Source organism: Salvia splendens, chromosome 15 (genome assembly GCF_004379255.2).
Source record: "Salvia splendens isolate huo1 chromosome 15, SspV2, whole genome shotgun sequence".
Lineage (NCBI taxonomy): Eukaryota > Viridiplantae > Streptophyta > Magnoliopsida > Lamiales > Lamiaceae > Salvia > Salvia splendens.
Window position 1 is genome coordinate 8,651,382 of NC_056046.1, and position 16,560 is coordinate 8,667,941.

At 42.5% G+C, this 16,560-nt stretch overlaps 1 protein-coding gene across 1 annotated transcript; it reads left to right on the top strand.

Moving 5' to 3' along the window:
• The first annotated feature begins 7,763 nt into the window (after positions 1–7,763).
• On the top strand, positions 7,764–9,410 carry LOC121767127. The gene is made up of 2 exons (XM_042163321.1): positions 7,764–8,424; positions 8,919–9,410. Exons 1-2 carry the CDS (start codon positions 7,915–7,917, stop codon positions 9,228–9,230), a joined length of 822 nt encoding a protein of 273 aa, XP_042019255.1. The 5' UTR covers positions 7,764–7,914; the 3' UTR covers positions 9,231–9,410.
• The last annotated feature ends 7,150 nt before the right edge of the window (positions 9,411–16,560 follow it).

Below are 16,560 nucleotides of genomic sequence, written 5' to 3' on the forward strand. Positions count from 1 at the left end.
TCTAGTATGGAATCTGAATCAAATTTCATTTTTGGTGTTTGTTGTACTCCAGAGTGGTATGAATTGCACTCCAAAATGAAGTAGAAGTAGTACATACTTGGTTGCACACCAAGTGTTTGATAAAATAGAATATGTGTTGCACACCAAGTGTTTGATAAAATACCCATTAAGAAGGATATCCTCTTTCTCTCTTGTCAAACACATAAAAATTGTTGATTTTGAGTGAAATTGGTGTATGAATTAGGTATCGTTTGAAGGTTATGTATATCTGCAACTCTATGCATATATTCTTGTTGGCTGTTACTGGACTTTCAATGGCAGAAGGATGGATCCAAAATTATGTTTTCAGATTTTATGAATGGAAGAATGATGGATCCAAAAAGCAATATTACTAAGTGAATGTAGCTTGAACTAAATGGGAGGCTCGTTATTGTGCTCTCGGGTGAGGAGGTGTGTTTAGGGTTTAGCCTTGTCCGAAGTGTTCTGGACGAAGTGTTATGGACGATGCGTCGATTGGAATTTCATGTTTTATTTTGATTTTATGTTTTATTTTTATGTTTAATTTTGATTTTTGTTTTATTTTAAATTACTTTATATTTTAAATTTTTTAGTTTTAGGTTAATTAGATATTAGCCATTAATAAAATATAATTATAACTCTTAATCCGGTCAAAATAGATTTAAATTTCGTTGACTATTACATTTTAACGGTTCCGTCGATTTTGGACTAAATGTGATCCGATTTCAAATGTGAGGGACCGAATAATTCAAAAGATAATGTTTTGGACCAAAATAAAAAAACGCAATATGTTAAGGATCAATTTGGGAATTTAGTCTTTCGTTTATATTTCTTATTAAAGAAAAAGCTGAGATATAAATTCATTTATTTTCAAGATTTATTTTACACTATAGAATGATTACGCCTAGTACTTAGAGCATCCACTATAGCCCCGACGCGGCTATAGCCCCGGAGGGGGCGACGGCGGGGCGCCCTATAGTGAGCGGGACGTCCGCCCCGAGGCGGACGAAAAAGAGGGGGCGGACGGACGATCGGTGACTTGCGGGCGAGGACACGGTGATGCATCGGCGGCGGGGCGATAGGCGCGCCGGCCTATAGTGGGGCGGTGCCCGGCGCGCCAGTCCGGGGCGGACGATTGATTTTATTTTTTTTAAATTCAATTTTTACCTATAAATACACCCCATTCCTTTCATCATTTTCACACCATTCCACCTCTTCATCACTCATATTTTCTCTCACTAGAATTTGTGGACTGAAATGGACGATTTATGGAACGACGCGTGGAATTCTCTGATTCAAGAGGTGCAGTACGAGGCCGAGGAGGAGGAAGCGGCGCGCGCGGCGGAACGCACGACAGAAGTGGCGAAGGGCGCGATCCCTCGTGCGATTAGTCGTCGGCGGACCATCCAACGAGACCATAGCGGAGCACACCAGCGTCTAATGGCGGACTACTTTGTGGATAACCCTAGTTATCCACCGGAGAATTTCCGCCGACGATTCAGAATGTCGCAACGGCTCTTCAACCATATAGCTACGAATTTGGCGGAGTGTTACCGGTGCTTCACCCTCCGGAGTGATTGCACTGGCCGGATCGGGCTGTCTACGCTTCAGAAGTGCACCGCTGCAATCCGGCAGCTTGCGTACGCCGGACCAGCTGATATGTTCGACGAATACCTACAGATGGGTGAAACGACTAGCCTCACGGTGCTTAGGCAGTTTTGTAAGGGGATTCGGGAAATATTTGGTGGGGAGTTCCTACGAAAGCCCACTCCTGATGAGTGTCAATGACTGCTGGATATGCACGGTTCGATCCACGGTTTCCCAGGAATGTTAGGAAGCATCGATTGCATGCATCGGGAGTGGAAGAACTGCCCGGTGGCGTGGAAAGGCCAGTTCACAGCTGGATTCAAAAGCAAACACCCGTCGATGATTTTGGAAGTTGTTGCTGACTACCGCTTGCGGATCTGGTATGCGTATTTCGGTGTTGCAGGTTCGAACAACGACATCAATGTTCTTCAGTCATCGCCGCTCTTCAATGACGAGTGCTGGGGTGAGGGTCCAGAAATCAACTTCGTAGCCAACGGCACGCAGTACAGTAGGGGATACTATTTGGCAGATGGGATATATCCTTGGTGGCCCGTATTCGTCAAGACAATTCGCCAACCGGTGGGACCGAAGAAACAATACTTTGAGCGGAAACAAGAGGGTGCTAGGAAGGATGTTGAGCGAGCTTTTGGTGTCCTCCAACAGCGGTGGGCCATTATACGGTGCCCGACACGAGTTTGGCTCGAAGATGATGTCGCGAATATTATGTTAACACGTATCATATTGCATAATATGATAATAGAAGATGAAGGATTTGCGGCAGAGCGCTAGGCACCGGAAGAGGGCGCAAGTACAAGTAACGGTGTTGCCTCCGTGCCGATCCAGATGGGCGTACCACGGAGCAATGAATATTTGATCCAATGTTTCAGTGATATGCGCAGGAGCACCAACGTTTCAGTGATATGCGCAGGAGCACAACACATACCACACCTGGTTGAAGAAGTTTGGGCACGTAGGGGAGGTGGCGGTGCAGTGTGAACATTATTATGATGTTCAATAGATTAATTTTTCGTTGTATAATTTCCCCCACACTTTAATACGATGAAAATGTAGTGTTTAATTTTAATTTCTTCACTTATAGCCGTTTTTTTTATAATTACGTATAGTCCGATAAATTTAATTACTTATAGTTAAATTAAAATAAACGAAAAAAAATCGGGGCTATTGGAAGTGTCCGTCTATAGTGGCGGAAACAAAAATTTGGGGTTGTGGACAAAAAGGGGGCGGGGCTATTGGGGACGTCCTATAGTGGATGATCTTAGTAGTATTATATTCGATGTTTAAGATTGATTGATTGATTGATTGCAGCATAAAGATTATCGGTAATAGGAGTACTAGTTGATAAAATTGTGTTTAAAGCTCTCATCTACCACTAAAAAGAATACAACCAACAAAACTTACAAATATTTATAGTACTCCCTCCGTCCCGCACTACTTGCACTTATTTCTTTTCTGGACGTTCCAAGTTATTTGCACTCTTTCCATTTTTAGTAACAATTTATACCTACAGCCTAATTGTTGACTTTGTCTATCACTCATTCCTTAATCTCCGCACTACTATCACAATTTATACCTGCAGTCGTAATTGTTGACTTTGATTTAATGAGAATGACTTGCATAATTAATACTCCCTCCGTTCCGGATAATTCGTCTCACTTTGACCGGACACGAGTTTTAAGAAATGTAATAAAAAATGAGTTGAAAAAGTTAGTGGAATGTGGGTCATACTTTTATATATTAGTTTTATAATAAAATGTGAGCACAAATGAGTTATTGGAATATGAGGTCCACTACCAAAATTGGTAAAATGTGAAATGAGACAAATTATGTGGGACGAATTAAAATGGAAAAATGAGATGAATTATGTGGGACGGTGGACGGAGGGAGTAATTAGTTTATGAAAGGGCATAATTGTGAAGCTTTAGGATCTTGAAAGGTGTGGTTATGTCATAGGTAGGAACCTCATTATTTAATTTGATAAGATGATTAGTTTTGGATTATTTGATTTATCAATTGGGTTTCTCATGGTAGGCCACACATGTTACCTTCTACTACTACTACTACTCCTACTCCCTCCGTCCCGCACTACTCGCACATTTCATTTTCGGCACGGAGATTAAGGAATGAGTGTATAGCAAAGTCAAATATTACGGCTATAGGTGAAAATTTTTACTAAAAATGGAAATAGTGCAAATAACTTGGGACGCCCAGAAAGGAAATAAGTGCAAGTAGTCCGGGACGGAGGGAGTACTATATATATAGACACCTTGTATTTATTTATAATTTATTGGTTGATTTGTTGCGTAACTAATTACTCCCTTTGATAAAGATGCAAAAGCATCCTACTTTTAATAGCCGGTTAGAGCATCTCCAATGACGGCGTCGTCACCGGCACGCCGATTTTTCGCGGACGCCGAACCATTGCGAGCGGCGTCGGCAAAATCGGCATGCCCACGCCGATTCTTGGGCTGACGCCGATTCTCACGCCGATCCTCACGGCGCCATTGTAGGCCCCGGATCGGCGTCAGACCGGCGTCAGTTTTTTAATTTTTTTTATTTTTTCGAAACACTATATATGCGCTCTTTGGACGGCGGGTAGGAGTGATTTTTTATGTAATTTTTTATTGTACTTTTTAATTTTTGTACTTTTTTTAATTAATGTACTTTTTTTAAAATTATTGTACTTTTTTAAATTTTAATAGTATTATTCAATTTTCATGTATTTGTCTCATAAATTAAATTCCGTATGTTGCTACGATTGTAAATTAAATTATATAATTGTTATTAGTGATGTGGATAGGCTATGGGAGGGCTATTGCATGTCCAGATGATGTGGCAGGAGGATTTTAGTGCTGATGATGTGGCAGTGGCAAGGCTATGGGAGGGCTATTGCATGTCCAGAACCACTGGAGATGCTCTTAGTATTTGTTTTTGTCTTTCATTTATTGAAATGGTTCTGATATTTTAGGATTTTGAGACTAATTTTAAGGTGCTAAGTTAATGAAAAATACACAGAATCATATGGTGTGTCATAGTATTAATTATCAGTCTATGCTCTATCAATAACAATCATTTGTATTAGATGTAACAAACAGGAAAACAAAAATTGTTAGTACAATTCAATTTCTTAGTAGTAATATACACTAAAAATTAGTTCATGAGACCAACCCACACTAAACCTAATAGATTATTGATGTCACGTTTTGCACTTTTGCCGATTCCTAAATCAGGTGATATTTGTTTCAGACTTTAGAGTTTAGCCTATTACTCCTCCATTTGGAGCGCTTCTTTTCAGCATGTAGATTAAAAATAGTATGTTAAGTAGATGATGAATAAATTAAAAGAGAATAAAATAAAAGAGAATAAAATAAAAGAGAATAAAATAAAAGCCAAAATTGAAATGACTTAATTATATTAAAACTTCATAAAGTAGAAAATGACTCAATTGATATGGATCAATTAGCATGGAACAAAGTGAGAATATCTATATAATGTATTTTGCAGATTTAATTTATAAATGTATTAACTAGGTGGCTAGGATCCACTATTATAATGTAGTAGTACTAGGAATGTTTTGTCACTTAAAAAATACAAAGAAAATTAAATTCTTTTAAGGCCATCCACAACGCTGTTCCTATACCGTTCCTAAACCGTTCCTTAAACTACTATTTGCGGGGCCCACTGTACTTTTTTACTTCATTCCTTAACTAAGGAACGGAACCTGCAACCCTCCGTTCCTTAACCGTTCCTTAAATGACTATTCATTCAATTTCATTTTTTATTTTTATTTCCAACTCAATTCAATTAAAACAAACACACTTTAATAAAAAAACAAACACACTTTATTAAAAAACACACAACATTAAAACAAAGTTACAACTTAAACTTAAAAAAATAAAAAGCACACAATTAAAATCCTAAAAAAAATAAAAGTACATAATTTTAATAATTTCATCCACCAAAGTTTACCCCATTTTATAAAGCCGGTTGTTGGAGACGAAGTTGATGGCCGGCGCTTTACCATCCAAAACTTCGGTCAAATAGGAGTATTTATAGAGTAAATAAATTATAAATAAATAAATAAATAAAAAATGGCAAAAAAAAACGGTAACAATACCGTTGCAATTTTTTTTTTAATTAAATTCGAATTTTTTTTTAAAAAAAACGAATTATTGCGTCACCGTGACGACGCCCACTCGCGGGGCAGCGAGTGGGCGTCACGCGTCGAATGGGAGGCCGCCACGTCGCCTCGGCGCGTGGCGGAACGTGTCGTTCCGCGTCTCGGCACGGCACCGGCACGGAATGGCGACGGCACGGCAACGGCACCCGGCACGGAATGGCGACGACACGGGCGGCTGCAACGCGTGCCGCCGCGGTTCCGTTCCTCCGGAACGAAATAAGGCACCGCAACGGCACGCGTTGCGGGTGCTCTAAAGGGCATCAGTAACCCCGTCCCCATTTCCGGCCCCAAGTCCCCTCCACGTCATCATTCCTCTACAGTTGCGGCCCAGGCCCCAACTGCTGTAACCTTGCAGGCCGCAACTCGGGCCGCAACTAATAATTGACAATATTCACAACTCCAACCTATTTAACTCGAAAACGCAATTCGTTGAACAATTGAAACCGGGAAAATGCATTGTTCATTCGAAATTAACATTACATTACTACACGAAGCAAATTTAAAATACAAGAAACCCGGGCCACGACTACTACTTCTTCATTTGGGCGCGAAGGTAGGCAATCATCTCACGGTGCAACTCGAGCTCCTCGTCCGACATCTTCGATGTATCCCTCGCTGTCAACTCCGTCAGCTGGCTCATCCGCCATGTAATATTCATCTCCGATAAAGTGTCGGACATCTTATCCAGAGACGGATTGGTCGGCGGTGGCACCATAGCGGAGTTGCTCGCAGTTGCCTTCCCCTTTGCTTTCCTCTTGGCCGCCTTTGTTCCTGTCGGGCGGCTCTGAATGCTAGGAGAGGAGTAGAAGACATCGTCGTCCGTCACGTTGAGGTCAATCGCCGGACCTCCTTCGCTCGAAGAGTAGTTTCCGGAGGCGGAAACTTTGGTTCTCTTCGCCGCCCCAGTTGCCGCTGGCTCAGCACCGCTGGTGTACTTCGGGCTCTTCTCGACGAGCTTCCAAACTTCGAAGTACTTGAAGGTCTTCTTCCCGTCAGTGAAGAACGCTTCCTTTGCCTTCTCGACGAGGTCCGCCTCGCTGTGCCCGCTCGGCCACATACGAACTACGTTGGCCCACTTTCCGTTCCACTTGCTCATATCCGCCTGGACCCGGCCCCAATGCTTGCGCAGCTTCACGTAGCTACGCTCGCTCGACCCTTCCGGACGGCCAGCGTTATATTTCTGCGCAATCCGCTCCCAAAAAGCCTTGCCGGTCTGCTGGTTGCCGATGATAGGATCCTCGGAGACGTCGATGTAGTTCCTCGCAAGCCACATTGTCTCGGGCGGAGTGTACTTCTTCGGCCCATCCTCCTCCCCGACCTTCTCCTTTCCCCGCTCTTGAGCGGGCTCCATCTCACTGACCTCGAACTCGTCGGTGTTGACCGGCGATGTAATGTTGCCGTTGCTACCGACTCCCGGACTAGGTTGTGTCTGTGATGGTTGCGATGACGGTATGTACCAATTGTTCGAGTTAACGAACTCCTCCATCTCACGTTGATCGCTGTTGAACCAATCCATTGGCGCCGAAACAAAGGGTATAATAGAGTATTGAAATGGAACGCGGGATTGAAATGGATGGAACGCAAGCTCGTATTTATAGACATCGAATTTAAAAAAAAATACAAAATTGGATTTGCGTCCCGGCCCGAAGACCGTGTAACGCTGGGCCGGGACGCGGGACTTGCGGCCCGTCACCGTGCAACCCCGTCCCGGGCCGGGACGCGGGACGCTCCCCAGGCCGGTCACGCGTCACCGGGACGGGCCTGAGCCGTGCCGCCCTTCCGTGTAATGCATGGGACGGGCCGGGACTCGCGAGATGCGGCCCGGCCCCTTGCGTTACGCATGCTCTAAAGACCTTAGTCAGTCACATACATGTTCAATGTTCTCACATTTTCCCTTAAATTAAGAAGGCATATATTCATAAATAGAGGTGAATAAAATAAAAATAAATAAATATTTCAGCACAACAAAAATATGACAGCAAAAAACCCAAATTATCATTCAAATCACACTAATTTCCCCACCAAAAACCTAATCCCCAATTAGCAACTCAATTTTTCTCTCTACAAATCTGCAGAATCATCATCAACATCTCTTCTCGATCGGGCCACGAATGTCAGCAATCGACTCGTTTCAGAACTCGAAAGCGGTGCGGCTTAAAGGTTCGCACGGCAAGTACCTCGTGGCCGAGGACGACGAGGTTTCCGTCACGCAGGAGCGCAGCGGCGAATCAAAATCGGCCAAATGGGCGGTCGAGTTCGTCGAGAGCTCCGACACCATAATCCGCCTGAGGAGCTGCTACGGCAAGTACCTGACGCTGCCCCCGCGCCTCGACAGCTCCGTCGAGTGGGAGCCGATCAGGGAGAGCGGCGCCGTAAAATTGAAGACTAGGTACGGGCATTTTCTGCGGGCTAACGGCGGGCTGCCGCCTTGGAGGAACTCGATCACGCATGATATTCCGCATCGGACAGTCACAAGGGACTGGATTCTTTGGGAGGTTCAGGTTGTGGAGTTTCTGCCGCCGCCGCAGATCGTGGTGGAAAAGGAGGATTGTTTTGCCTCCGACGAGACCTCGCCGACCACTAGCCAGTCGTCTCAGTCTGCTAGCTTTTCTAGGCAAGAGGTAGTTTCGACTATTGAGCTTTTTTTTTGTTCTGATCTTCATTTGTTTTGTTGATCTCTGGTTTTTTCCATTTGCGATTGAACGAATTGGAATGTTTAATTAAAGAATTAATGTTCAAAAAATGATGGTCGACTTTGTGTTGAAGCAAGTGAATACCTAAATTTTTCCCATTCTCTGTGTATGTTCATACTCTCCAATGGTGTGTAATGTCTATTGATAAAAAAATTGACAATATGAATACATTTCCTCTCTTCTGCTAATGATTCTTGGTGTGTGTGTGTTTATAGATAAAAAAAAAATTGGACAAAAAATTGAATTGATTTATTGCTGTTATAGGAATGCAGTTCATATGATTTACACTTTCATCTATGATTCTTGGTGTGTGTCTGTGTGTTCATGCTTACTGTAACAAAAATGAATCGATATCAGTTATCATATCCATGAATGTGGTTGGTTTGATGGAATGATTTTGGGAGTGTTTAATTTTGGTGCAGTGGGATGGTTCGCCTTCAAAGGCAAGCGATGGCAGGCTGATCTATTTCCAACTAGCCAATGAGTATGGCGAAGTCGAGAGTGAGTCCGAGGACCTCAGCATTGCATTCAAGGGCTTCCAAGTGAGTGAACTAGCAAGCAGGCTGGAGGACGAGCTGGGAATCCCTGGCCTCACGGTCTGCACCAAAAGCCCGTTGAACGGGAAGCTCTACCCTCTCCGCCTCCACCTCCCTCCCAACAACGCCACCATGCACGTTATCGTGCTCCCCCCTTCATCAAAAGTTGACCCTTCTCATATTGTACTTGATTCTTGAATATTGAACGAGCCCTTGACTCGAAATGCTTGCATTTGGTTGTGTTTTTATCTCTTGGTAGCCAAGTTCATTGACTGATTGCGCCATCTACATTATGTGTGTTTGTGTGTGTGTGTGTAATCTTGATTGTGTTCATTCAGCTTTGGTGAAAATGAAACATTTCTGTGACGTCTTCTTTTATTCTGGCAATGTCAGTTAGCGAAGAATCGAAGAAGACTGGAAGTATTGTAGAAAGGAGCTCAGAAATATAAACAGTTTTGCATGTTTGATAGTTAAACCTCGGAAGATGACATAAAAATCCTCAAGATTTTTGGTTCGTATAAAGTGATAGAAGGTAATAAAATGTAAGTGTAATTGCTAGTTTCTTTATGTTCCGTCCCCCTTTTTTCCATCAATATATATCCCAATAAATGGGATATTACTGTGTTTGGAACAGTTAATTTATGATTGGCTGCTGAGTTTGTTGATAATACAATAATGTCTTCAATCATGCTAACAAATCTATGCGACTGAATTTTGTATACTGTCACAACTTCCATTTTATGTTAAAACCTTAATCTACAATTCGAAGTACATTGCTCTAACTTTAATTAATTTTGCACGAAACGTCACGCGATATTGAGGATAAGATGGTTAAAGAAACTCGAAATTAATCAATGTATCAAATAAACAGTCACTTAATTTAGATTATTTTGTAATTGATTCGTCTTACTGCTCAAAGTGAACATCCTCTTCAAGTATGAGATCGAATACGATAAAATGCTCCAAGATAAGCTAAATGCATTGAAAGGCACAACGCCATAAACAAACAGCTAAAAATATGTCCGAATAGGCCCAAAAACTTGGGTTATGGTTTAGCCCAATAATCCAGTACTAACTTAATAGGTTTTAAATTGACAAATAAATGTAACAAATCAAGGTATAATAATGGCTTGTTATATTTCTGTTTAATGAGAATGAAAATGAAATAAACAAGGAGTACCATGTCCCAGGATCTCATCACGACATTCAATAAGTATGTAACTAAGTGTCGGACCTCATTACGACATTCAATAGATAAAAAAACATCTCAATAGAAAAGGTGTTCTCATCTCTCTATCAAAAGTAAAAGAAATTTGAAGCAATAATGATAGAAAAATAATGAATAAACCTTCCCTCCCAATCTACATAAAGAAAAAACAAGGTAGAGAAAATAAATAGCCGACTCCACAAGATCTTGGCCAGAATAATAGCCACGCTTCAAAACTCTAATAACCTCCACTTTTTTGAGGGGGGGTCCCCTCTTTGTGTTTATATAGAATTAGAAAATTTTCATTTAAATGAAAATAATAAAAACTTTAAGGAAATGGACAAAATTATTATTGGGCCAGGGAAATAAAGTTTTGACCCACTTGATAGTAACCCATTATTGTTAGTAATGCAAATGGGCCCAATGTTATGTCGATGAGCAGATCCCAAACGACGCCGTATTCAGACGAATGATTGATTCCTTGCCACGCATTTCACATCGCACGAGTAGACACTCGCGGTGGGCCCCACTCGATTACGCGCCTGCACGTTCTCGCCCTTTCCACACATGACATACACTTTCTATTTATTTTCTTTTCTTTATAATTTAATAATTAAAAATACTGTTCCTTTTTTTTGCTGAAACTGTTAAAGATTAAGAGCATCCGCAGCGGTGGCGGTCGTCGCCACCGCCGTCCGTGCCAGCGGCAAGGAGAAGGGTCGCCGCCGCTGCGCTCGCGCCGCTGGCACGGCGCTGCTCGATGTATCGAGCACGTTCGTGCCAGCGGACGCACACGTGGCGGCACGGGATTGGGCAACGGCGTAGCCGTTGCATTCAAACTTTTTTTTTAAATCGGTATTTAATTATAAATAATGCTAAAAAAAAATTCCAAATCCCAAAAATATGGCCGTTTTTTCCCCGTTTTTTCTGAATTTTTTTGATTTTTTTTTTATTTTTTTTCCCAAAATCATCTATAAATACACACATTCATCACTCATTTATCACATCAATTCATCTCTCATTCATAATTCTTATACAAACTATCAACACATTCAATCTTCACTCAAAACATCAAATGGATTTCACTCATCTCATGGCGGAAGCGGAGCGCGAAGAACAAGAATACTACGAACAACATCGTGCCGCTTACGAAGCATATGTCGCGGCGAATACCCCCGCTCATCCTCCTCAACGCACTAGATCAAATCGCCGCTACATCCATCGTGACCGGGAGGGAGCCCACGAAAGGCTCGTTGCCGACTACTTTGCCGACCATCCGCGGTTTCCGGCAGATTACTTCAGGCTCCGTTTTCGCATGTCAAAGCGCTTGTTCATGCGAATTGTCAACACATTGTCCGCACGTGTTGAATACTTTCAAACAGGTGTAGATGCAGCCGGCCGGCAAAGTATCACGGCGTTGCAGAAGTGTACGTGTGCCATCCGACAACTCGCTACTGGGCAAACGGCCGACATCTTCGACGAGTATTTGCATATCGGTGAGTCCACTGGAATCCTTTGTTTAAAGAATTTTTGCGAGGGCGTTCGTTCTGCTTTTGGGGATGAATTCCTTCGGGCACCCACCACCGATGATTGCCAACGGTTGCTTCGTCTTCACGAATCAGTCCATGGCTTTCCCGGAATGCCTGGCAGCATTGACTGCATGCATTGGAGGTGGAAGAATTGCCCGACTGCTTGGAGGGGGCAACACTTAAGCGGTCACAAAGGCGGCGGCCCAACACTTATCCTTGAGGCGGTCGCCGACTATCGCCTATGGATTTGGCATGCATATTTCGGCGTTGCCGGATCCAACAACGAACGTGCTCTATTCTTCACCACTCTTCAATGATGTGATGAATGGTGTAGCACCGGCGATCGACTTCACCATCAACGGAAATACATACCGCATGGGTTACTATCTCGCCGATGGTATCTACCCAAGGTGGTCGACGTTCATGAAGACTCTCCACAACCCGCACGACCCGAGCCGGGTTCTTTTTGCGCAGCGTCAAGAGTCAGCGCGGAAGGACGTCGAAAGAGCCTTCGGGGTCCTTCAAGCTCGATTCAACATTGTGAAGGCCCCGGCTCGGCTGTGGTACGTGAATAATATCGCCGACATCATGTTCACGTGTATTATATTACACAACATGATTATAGCCGACGAAGGGCCGAGGGCGGCTAGCTTCTACGACGAGGACGAAGCCGGAAGCTCAACAGCGAGGTCTCCCCCACTCCGAGGCGAGCATACGACGGTTGGCCAGAGGATCGAGACAAGACACACAATGCGCGATACTCGAATCCACAATCAACTACAAGAAGACCTAATCAACCACATGTGGACGAAATTCGGCAACGAGTAATGGTTTTTTTAATTTTTAGGATTTTAATTATGTAATTTTTAATTTTTAGGATTTTAATTATGTAATGTTTAATTTTATTTGTAATATTTATTGTGGTTTTTAAATGAATTTTAATATTATGGAAATGTTATTGTTTAATTGAATTTTAAATTAATTGTGCTCGTCCTTGCGGAAGAGCACAGTTGTGGGTGTTGTGCTCTTGCCAGAGAGCAGGCATGAATAGTACCGCCCGGGCCCACAACCGTGCTGCTGGCAAGAGCACGGTTGTGGATGCTCTAAAAGTGAAAGAGTCAAATCTCTCAATATTTGGGGTGCAACTAGAAAATAATTTACTTTTAGCTTAGGAGGGATGTGTTTGATATCTGAAAAGTGAAAAGGGTGTCTTCTTTTTTTCGTTTTGTTTAACTAAGGTGAAGAGACTAAGAGCATCCGCAGCGGTGGCGAAAGTCGCCACCGCCGTCCGCACCGTTGGCAAGGCGAAGGACCGCCGCTGCTGCAGCCGCGCCGCTGGCACGGCGCTGCTCGATGTATCGAGCACGTCCGTGCCAGCGGACGCACACGTATCGCGCTCCCATTCGTCAACGGCATAGCCATTGTGTTTAAACTTTTTTTTTATTTTTTTTTAAAAATCGGTTTTTTATTAAAAAACCGATAAAAAATAAAAAAAAATTCACTTCCCCAAAAAAATATATCCGTTTATAACCGTTTTTTACACCTTTTAATTTTTTTTCATTTTTTTTACCCCAAAAATACACACTTTCATCTACAAATACCCTCAATTTCACCCCAAAAATTCACATCAAACTACACAACTCTCATCATCATTCTCCAATATCCATTCTCATCTCCATTCTCTCATATCCATTTTCATCTTCATTCTCTCATACCCTACAACATCACTATGTCCGGCCAAGACGATAACCCTTCGGGCTCCCACGGTTGGAACCCCGAATGGTTCGGTTCACAACCGTTTCCTAGTCCGGAAACGGAATATTCGGCCCCTCCTCAAACCCAAGATTCGGCCGTTCCGAGTGGCTACCGTCCATACCCAATCGACGACCAAGGTGCCTCCGAAGGGCGCTACGGGTGGACACCGGAGCCTAGGCCTCGCGCCCCTTCCCAAATGCCGACTCCTCCATCTCGCGCCGGTGTCCGCACACCGTACTCACCGGCGGAGATGGAAAGATTGTTCAAGGCGTACTTGGAAATCTCCGAAGATGCGGTGGTTGGAACGAACCAATCCGGCGATCACTTTTGGTGGCGCGTCTCTAGCCGGTACAATGCAAACCGGCCGCCGGGAACGATCGAGCGCAACGAGAGTATGGTGCGCAACTGCATCGGCCGAGCCAATGAAGAAATTGGCAAGTTCAACGGCTATTTCATCCAGGAGTCCCGGAATGCCGGGAGCGGCCGAAGCGAGGTCGACATCATCACCGCCGCGCTGAGCACCTACCAATCCATGAACGGTAAGTCGTTCAAATATCTTAACGTTTGGCAGGAGACGCGGACGCACCCGAAGTATAAGGGAGGCATAACATCCTCCTCTAGCGGCTCCTCCAAACGATCAAGGTCGGTAGCCCTATCCGACTCCGGCTCGGAAGAAGTGGCTAGCCAACTCGCCGGAGCTAATTTGGGTAGCCCCGACGCCGGACCGAGCAGTTCCCAATGCCGCCCCCAAGGAAGGAAGAAGGCGGCGGCCAACCGTCGTCGCGGCTCGACTCCCGAAGCCACTCCCGAAGCCGCTCCCGCTCCCTATGTGCCACCTCCACCCCCGAACAACTCGCTGTGGATGCTCTTAAGCCAACTCAATATGGCCGATAGGTCATCTATGACCCCCACGCAACTTGAAACACACGAGACCATGATAAAAGGTCTCCAAAAACAATTGGGGTTGATCCCGCCGGATGCGTAGTCTTATTAGGAGTTTAATTATGTAATTTTTAATTTTTAGGATTTTAATTATGTAATTTTTAATTTTAAGGAGTTTAATTATGTAATTTTTAATTTTTAGGATTTTAATTATGTATTTTTTAATTTTATTTGTAATTTGTAATATTTATTATGGTTTTTAAATGGATTTTAATATTATGGAAATGTTATTGTTTAATTGAATTTTATATTAATTGTGCTCGTCCTTGCGGAAGAGCACAATTGTGGGTGTTGTGCTCTTGCCAGAGAGCAGGCATGAATAGTACCGCCCGGGCCCACAACCGTGCCACTGGCAAGAGCACAGTTGTGGATGCTCTAAGGAGTAAGCCCTCACTTGTTGAGGCAGTGTGTTTCATCTAAGAATTCAATTTATTTTTGGTTGTTATTAGAAATATGTCACATACCCCGCTCACGTGTGGGCCGGAAAGGATATCGGTCTTCCATTACGTGGGTAGGCAATGCAAGAGATAAGAGAATCATTATCGATGTAGGCTGGAAAGGACATCGGTCTTCCACTCGTGAGGTAGATAAGAGATAAAGAGAAAACCATCATTGACTTGGGTCCGCTCTGATACCATATTAGAAATGTGTCGCTCACCCATAAAAGACTTTATAAGGGGGTTATCCACACTTATATATATAGATTATATGAGATCTTCACAAAGTCGATGTGGGAGAGAATTTTTAGAGAATTTAACATTATCTTTGTTCATCGATGGAAATCGGAAAATTGAATCATTGTGTTTGGGGAAATTATAATATGGAAGTTTGAAAGATGTGTTTAAAATACACCTATTGGTTTTAAAATTGGTTTTCAAAGAGAATACTAGTACTTTGTTTGGAGATGAAGGGAGAATGATAGTAAAACTCAATCATGAGATTTTGAAGATGAAATTTATATTTCACAAACTTTAAGATTTATTTGGTGTATTGATGGAATCTTTGAGAAATATGGATGTAATCAATTATAGGAGTAGTACTTACTTTTCTTGGCAATGATGTATGCGTCAAAACTGCGTACCATTGTTTTCTGAAGAAAATTGGAGTATACTCCCTCTCACCCCGAAAAAGTATGGACTATTACTTTTTTTTTCTGACTTTGAAAAGTTATGATCCTTCTAATTTCGAAAGCTTTTTTCTTTTTAAAGAGGCTTGATTCATTCTTCGCTAATAATACGTTATTTACTTTTTTTTTATCTCTCTCTTTTACTTTACCAATTATGAATTAAAATCTGTATCAAACCAAATATTCATATTTTTCAGAGACGGAGGGAGTATTTTTTTCAAAGGCATAATTACAAATATCTCCATTTTAAGACGTGTGGGACGGAGGGAGACAAAATATATATCAAGTACTTATAACAATATAGGACTGCTAAATTATACTTCATTAGTCTAATTAAAAATAAAATAATTTTCTTTTTGGGTTATCTCATTAAAAATGAAACATTTTCTAATATAGAAACAACATCATCTTTACCTTTTCATCTCTCTTACTTTTACTTTCTCTTCATTAGCTTACAAAATAACACTAGATACAATATCACGCCGAAAACATATGTTTCATATTTATTGGAACGAAGGGAGTATATATTCTTACTTTTTTTTTCTTTAGCATATAAAACATGCACTAGGATAATTTGAGCTAATTCGCATTTAAACTCCTATACTATACACAAGTTAGCGCGGAAGAATGCATTAAGTTAAATTTATGTGACAAACACTGTTATGCTCGCACCATATAATCTGTCAGAATGTACGATTTGCATTTCATAGAAAGATAAACATAAACACAGAATTGCATGCGATGAGGAGGATGTGAAGTTGAGTGGTGACGATGGGGTGAAGGAAGATGATTAGAGAAAGTTGAGGCTTGAATTGAGGGGAGTTTGGGTGATCAGTGCATTGGGAGGGGTTCAGCACCGGGCCGGGCGAGGTTTGGGGCCACTGGAGGGGTGGGAGACTGCTCGTTGTCGCCTCGTTATGATTTCTTCGTAATTCTGATTTTATTATCTTATATCTTTACTTAATTTTG

Bases quoted from the DNA above. Each gene is read 5' to 3' on its own strand.
- LOC121767127 (XM_042163321.1), top strand. From the start codon at position 7,915: ATGTCAGCAATCGACTCGTTTCAGAACTCGAAAGCGGTGCGGCTTAAA. The intron at 8,425-8,918 runs GTAGTTTCGACT...ATTTTGGTGCAG, and splicing joins CTAGCTTTTCTAGGCAAGAG to TGGGATGGTTCGCCTTCAAA.